Source organism: Austrofundulus limnaeus, unplaced genomic scaffold (assembly GCF_001266775.1).
Source record: "Austrofundulus limnaeus strain Quisiro unplaced genomic scaffold, Austrofundulus_limnaeus-1.0 Scaffold171, whole genome shotgun sequence".
In the NCBI taxonomy this organism is placed as follows: Eukaryota; Metazoa; Chordata; class Actinopteri; order Cyprinodontiformes; family Rivulidae; genus Austrofundulus; species Austrofundulus limnaeus.
This window is the reverse complement of record NW_013952573.1, coordinates 47,165-51,234: the sequence shown is the minus strand read 5'-3', so window position 1 is coordinate 51,234 and position 4,070 is coordinate 47,165. Positions and strand designations below refer to the sequence as shown.

The following is a 4,070-nucleotide window of genomic DNA, read 5'->3' as shown; positions in this document are numbered from 1 at the left end:
CTGAAGGCTGAATGATGCCTTGTCTTTTCTGGTTATGAGTAGACCTATCACTAAATCAGAAAAAGTGAAACATCTCTCTAAATTCACTGTTGGTGGTTATCATATATTGTACCTGTTCATTGGGTAAAATTATTAATATTAGTTTTAARCATGCAATTCATGGTCATCATTATTTGGCACAATGACATGTTACAACTAAAGATAAATAAATAAACAATACAAAAGTAAAAAGCCCCCCTAAAGTCACTGGACATGTTAAATTTTGTCACATTAATTAACATTATCTCAGCTGTAGCAGTGAGTTTAAAAACAGGATGATGGAACTAGATTGAGTATTCTGTCTCTGAAAAAAATATTAAATCAAGTGTTTATTTATGTAGGTATGTTTAACAACCTGGTAAAATACACTAGAATGCAGGAAGTGGCATCTATTTTGTTCAACATTTTTTCTGGGGGAGGATCCCCAGACCTCGCAACAGTCTGTCCCCCCACTTTCAAAATGGTTCTGCACCCATGTTTATAAGGTAGTCACTGCCTGTATAAGGACATAAGGAAATGACCAAAACACAAAGATCTGCAGAAACTTTCAAGTAAAAAAAAAATGGTGCAATTTTCCTAGCCACCCCTGTGTGAGTAGTGGTCCCAGTCTGGCCACCCCTGTGTGAGTAGTGGTCCCAGTCTGGCCACCCCTGAGAAAAATGTCTGGCTCCGCCACTGTCTGAAGCAGTCATTTTAAAATAAATCAGCTCCAAAAGTTATAGATGTGTTGAACTATGTCCAGTAGTTGAGCTCAAATAGTTATTGACATTTTTTGAATAAACACATTGTACAATTACAACCACAGAAAATGTTAAGTCAATGTCTGTAATATTGAGTTACTTATAAGCATTTTTTTTCTTTGTTCATATCAGTTGACTGCAGTGCTTAATTGAAGTGACTCCAAAAGTTGGTCAGTTGTTGATTTATAATCCAACGATTTATTTCTGAAAGTTGCATTAAGATCCGTCCAGTGGTTCCGGAGTTATTTTGGTAAGACGCGCGCGCAAAGACGGGCATAAACGTAAGTTACAAAGCTCTCATTCATGGCTTACGAAATAAAAAATAAAAAGTATTACAAACAATAAATTATACCTTATTTTGTTTACACCTCATCTTTTAAAAGATGTAAGCACCAACAATGTTTCGCCTCCAACTCCTTTATTCCCTTTTGAATAAATCTCATTTTGACGCCCTTCAGTGTCAACGCCTTTTCTCATGCCAAATCTTGTGTTCTCTTTGCTTTTTGGAGATGATTTAAACACGCTCCCTCGGTCTTACCTCTGTGCCTGGCGCGCTGTGGGATGAGGAGCGCGGCTTCGTTGTCATAAGAGATGTTCAGCGTCTCCAAAGAGCAGTTGTTCTGGAGCGCATCGGCCAGCGCTCCGACGCACTCTGAGTTCACAGATGTGTCGTTTCGCTCCAAAACATCCATCTCTTCCACACGGTGTTTTCTAACTCCACCTAACGCTGTCTAAATGGATCAAAAAGTGTCTTCGCATCAACTTTTAATCAGAATCTGTGGAAGTTAAAATAAAAAAGTCAAGCAACCATAGTCCACTAGATTTAAAAAAAGAAAGGAAGAAAAGAGAAACATGCAGATTGCTGCCTATGTTTGTTTTTTATTTCTGATCAAATGTTCCTGGTCAGAATGGGTGCGCTCTGACGGGAGGAGCACGGCGCAATGCTGCGCCTTTTGCCAAATGACCTGAACGAAGTGAGCGAGTGAGCGCAGAGGAGAGGGAGTTTCTTATGTCAGGCAGGGCGCGTGCGCGTGCATACATGTGGGGGGTGGTCTGTTTGCCACCCACCATAAATATTAACGCTTTTATTGGTCAGTTTACGCACATATCTGTGTGCAGTATTGTTTTTTTTTTTCCTCTTTTAAAATGTTGAGCAACTTTTTAAACAGGAAGCTAAATAATTCTTTAAACCTGTTAAAGAACATGAGTTCTTCTGATATTTCAATAAGCATGTTTATCCTCGGCTTTGAGTACAAGTAATTATTATTATGACATAGTAAAATCAAGACAGGGAGTTTCTCGTGCTTGACTCCAATGAAAGCCTCTGCAGGGGAATGTTTCCACACAGCCTGCTGCAGGTATTAAGCTCCTCGTGTGTCAGCACTAATTTGATTTGCAGGCTGACGGATTTGTTTGCAGATTTAATTGACAGCGTGATCGTTTCCACCTTGTTTAATGTGCTGATCTGATGCTGGAACAGTCAAAGCCCCTCACAGGATCACTGCTGCCCTCAGGTGGTGAGGACAGGAAACGCTTCGCATCATGTGGATGAAGCTCAGTCTGTCATTTCACAACTACTGTCAATCATTTATTTAACCATGAAGTTGGATGCAAGAAATAACACTTTAAATAGGAAGTCAKTCAGATTGTTTCTTAAAAAGAGATTGACAAAATACAGTTGTTAAGGAATAATTTATTTAACAAAGATTTACAACAAGCAATCTCAATGTTAGCATCAGAAAACACTCCCATGTTGGCCTATAATCAGTCAAACATCAGCCCAACACAACACAACACAACACAACCCTGGCTGAAGAGTGAATGACTCACTTCTTCTGACTCGATCACCTAGTATTATTTTACTGCATCTATGATTTGAGACAAAGCAAGACATTAAACAACGATAAAAGAACTGATCAGCTTTGGAGGGCTTTCTGCAGTTGAGAAAATTAATACAAAACGTAACTTGATTTATTTGGTTGTATTTAATTTGTTCAAAAGTATATCGCAATGCAGCTAAAAAAAGATATGAGGGACACAGCCTAGGGGTTTTTATTTCAGTTTTTAGTATTTTTTTTTAATTTTAGGTTTTTTTAAAGATGTTGAAGAAATTATTGGGGTTTATGTTATACACTGATTTTAATTACACTAAAATCAGTGTATAACATAAACCCCATTTCTTCAATGTGATACATTCAGTGAGGAAGCTACCAAATAAAACAGGATTATATTTCTTGAGCTTGTTTTGCAAGATGTTTTCCAAACTGTAACTCCACAGCCTAAATGGGTAAATTGTTATTTGTTTGTTTTTAAATGTGCAATTTGTTTAAAATAAAATAGGGGAGAAATGAGATTTGTGGTTCCATTTTTTTGATTTTTGTAAAACTCTGACCTGGAGTTTTCACTTATTGATTATGATTTATCTTTAGCATTTATGATTAATGGTAAGCTCTCTATTTTCCAGAATTATTCATTTCAATGTAAAAATTAATGCAGTGTTCTTAATGAAAGTTAAAAGGCAGCACCGAGCTTTCTACATGTGCAATTAAAACTTTTATCTTTTAAAGAGGTTTTCTTTCTTTCTTTTGTATTTCTCTCTTCCTTTACCTGATTTTCCACGCACTTTCTCTTTGCACTTTGAGTTTTTACTTTAGCTATGAGTGAGTCACCACTGTGGCTGCTAAAGTCTAATAAATAATTTGAAATAAAACAAACAAAACACTAATACAACATTGGAATCAGATAGGCATTGTGTCAGGTTTGCTTTAAAGATGCATTTAGATCATATTTATTTCAAAGGCTACATACAAATTTTAACATAAGCAGCACTGATGTGGCATCTAATATTCCTGTAGTGTTTTAATTATCTTGTTTTCTGGTTTCAGTCATTTAATGTACTTTTTGCAGTCTTATGAAAGAGTTCACTTTCATTACTGGAAAAAAAGGATAGTTTTTATTGGACATTCTAATAGTCTGAAGTTGTCACTAAATATATGAAGATTTCTGCATATGAACATGAAATATTTTATTCAGATTGTCTCCTGGCTGGAAAGGAGCTGCAAACACAATATGATGCTTGGGTCTGGAAGGGCTAAACGCTTGTTTTTCTGTAAACCTTACAGAACAACTGTCTTCTCTGTGCCTTCTGTAAACTTGAAAGGTTAAAAAGTCGCTGTGACTGAGAAGAGCAGGCGGCATCTGCTCGGCCTTCAAGCAGACAAAGAACCGAGAGAAGAGAGGGAGATAAAAACGGGGCCATTGCTTCAAGCACCTCCTCTGCAATCTCTCATT

General features: G+C 37.0%; 1 protein-coding gene across 1 annotated transcript in view; it reads right to left on the bottom strand.

Moving 5' to 3' along the window:
* cckbrb (cholecystokinin B receptor b) overlaps positions 1 to 1,790 on the bottom strand; it is a 42,446-nt gene extending 40,656 nt beyond the window's left edge. The window contains exon 1 of the mRNA XM_014017506.1: positions 1,318 to 1,790. Coding sequence (XP_013872960.1) covers positions 1,318 to 1,471 — 154 coding nt within the window. The 5' untranslated portion in view covers positions 1,472 to 1,790. The remainder of the gene's footprint in view (positions 1 to 1,317) is intronic.
* Positions 1,791 to 4,070: the final 2,280 nt, after the last annotated feature.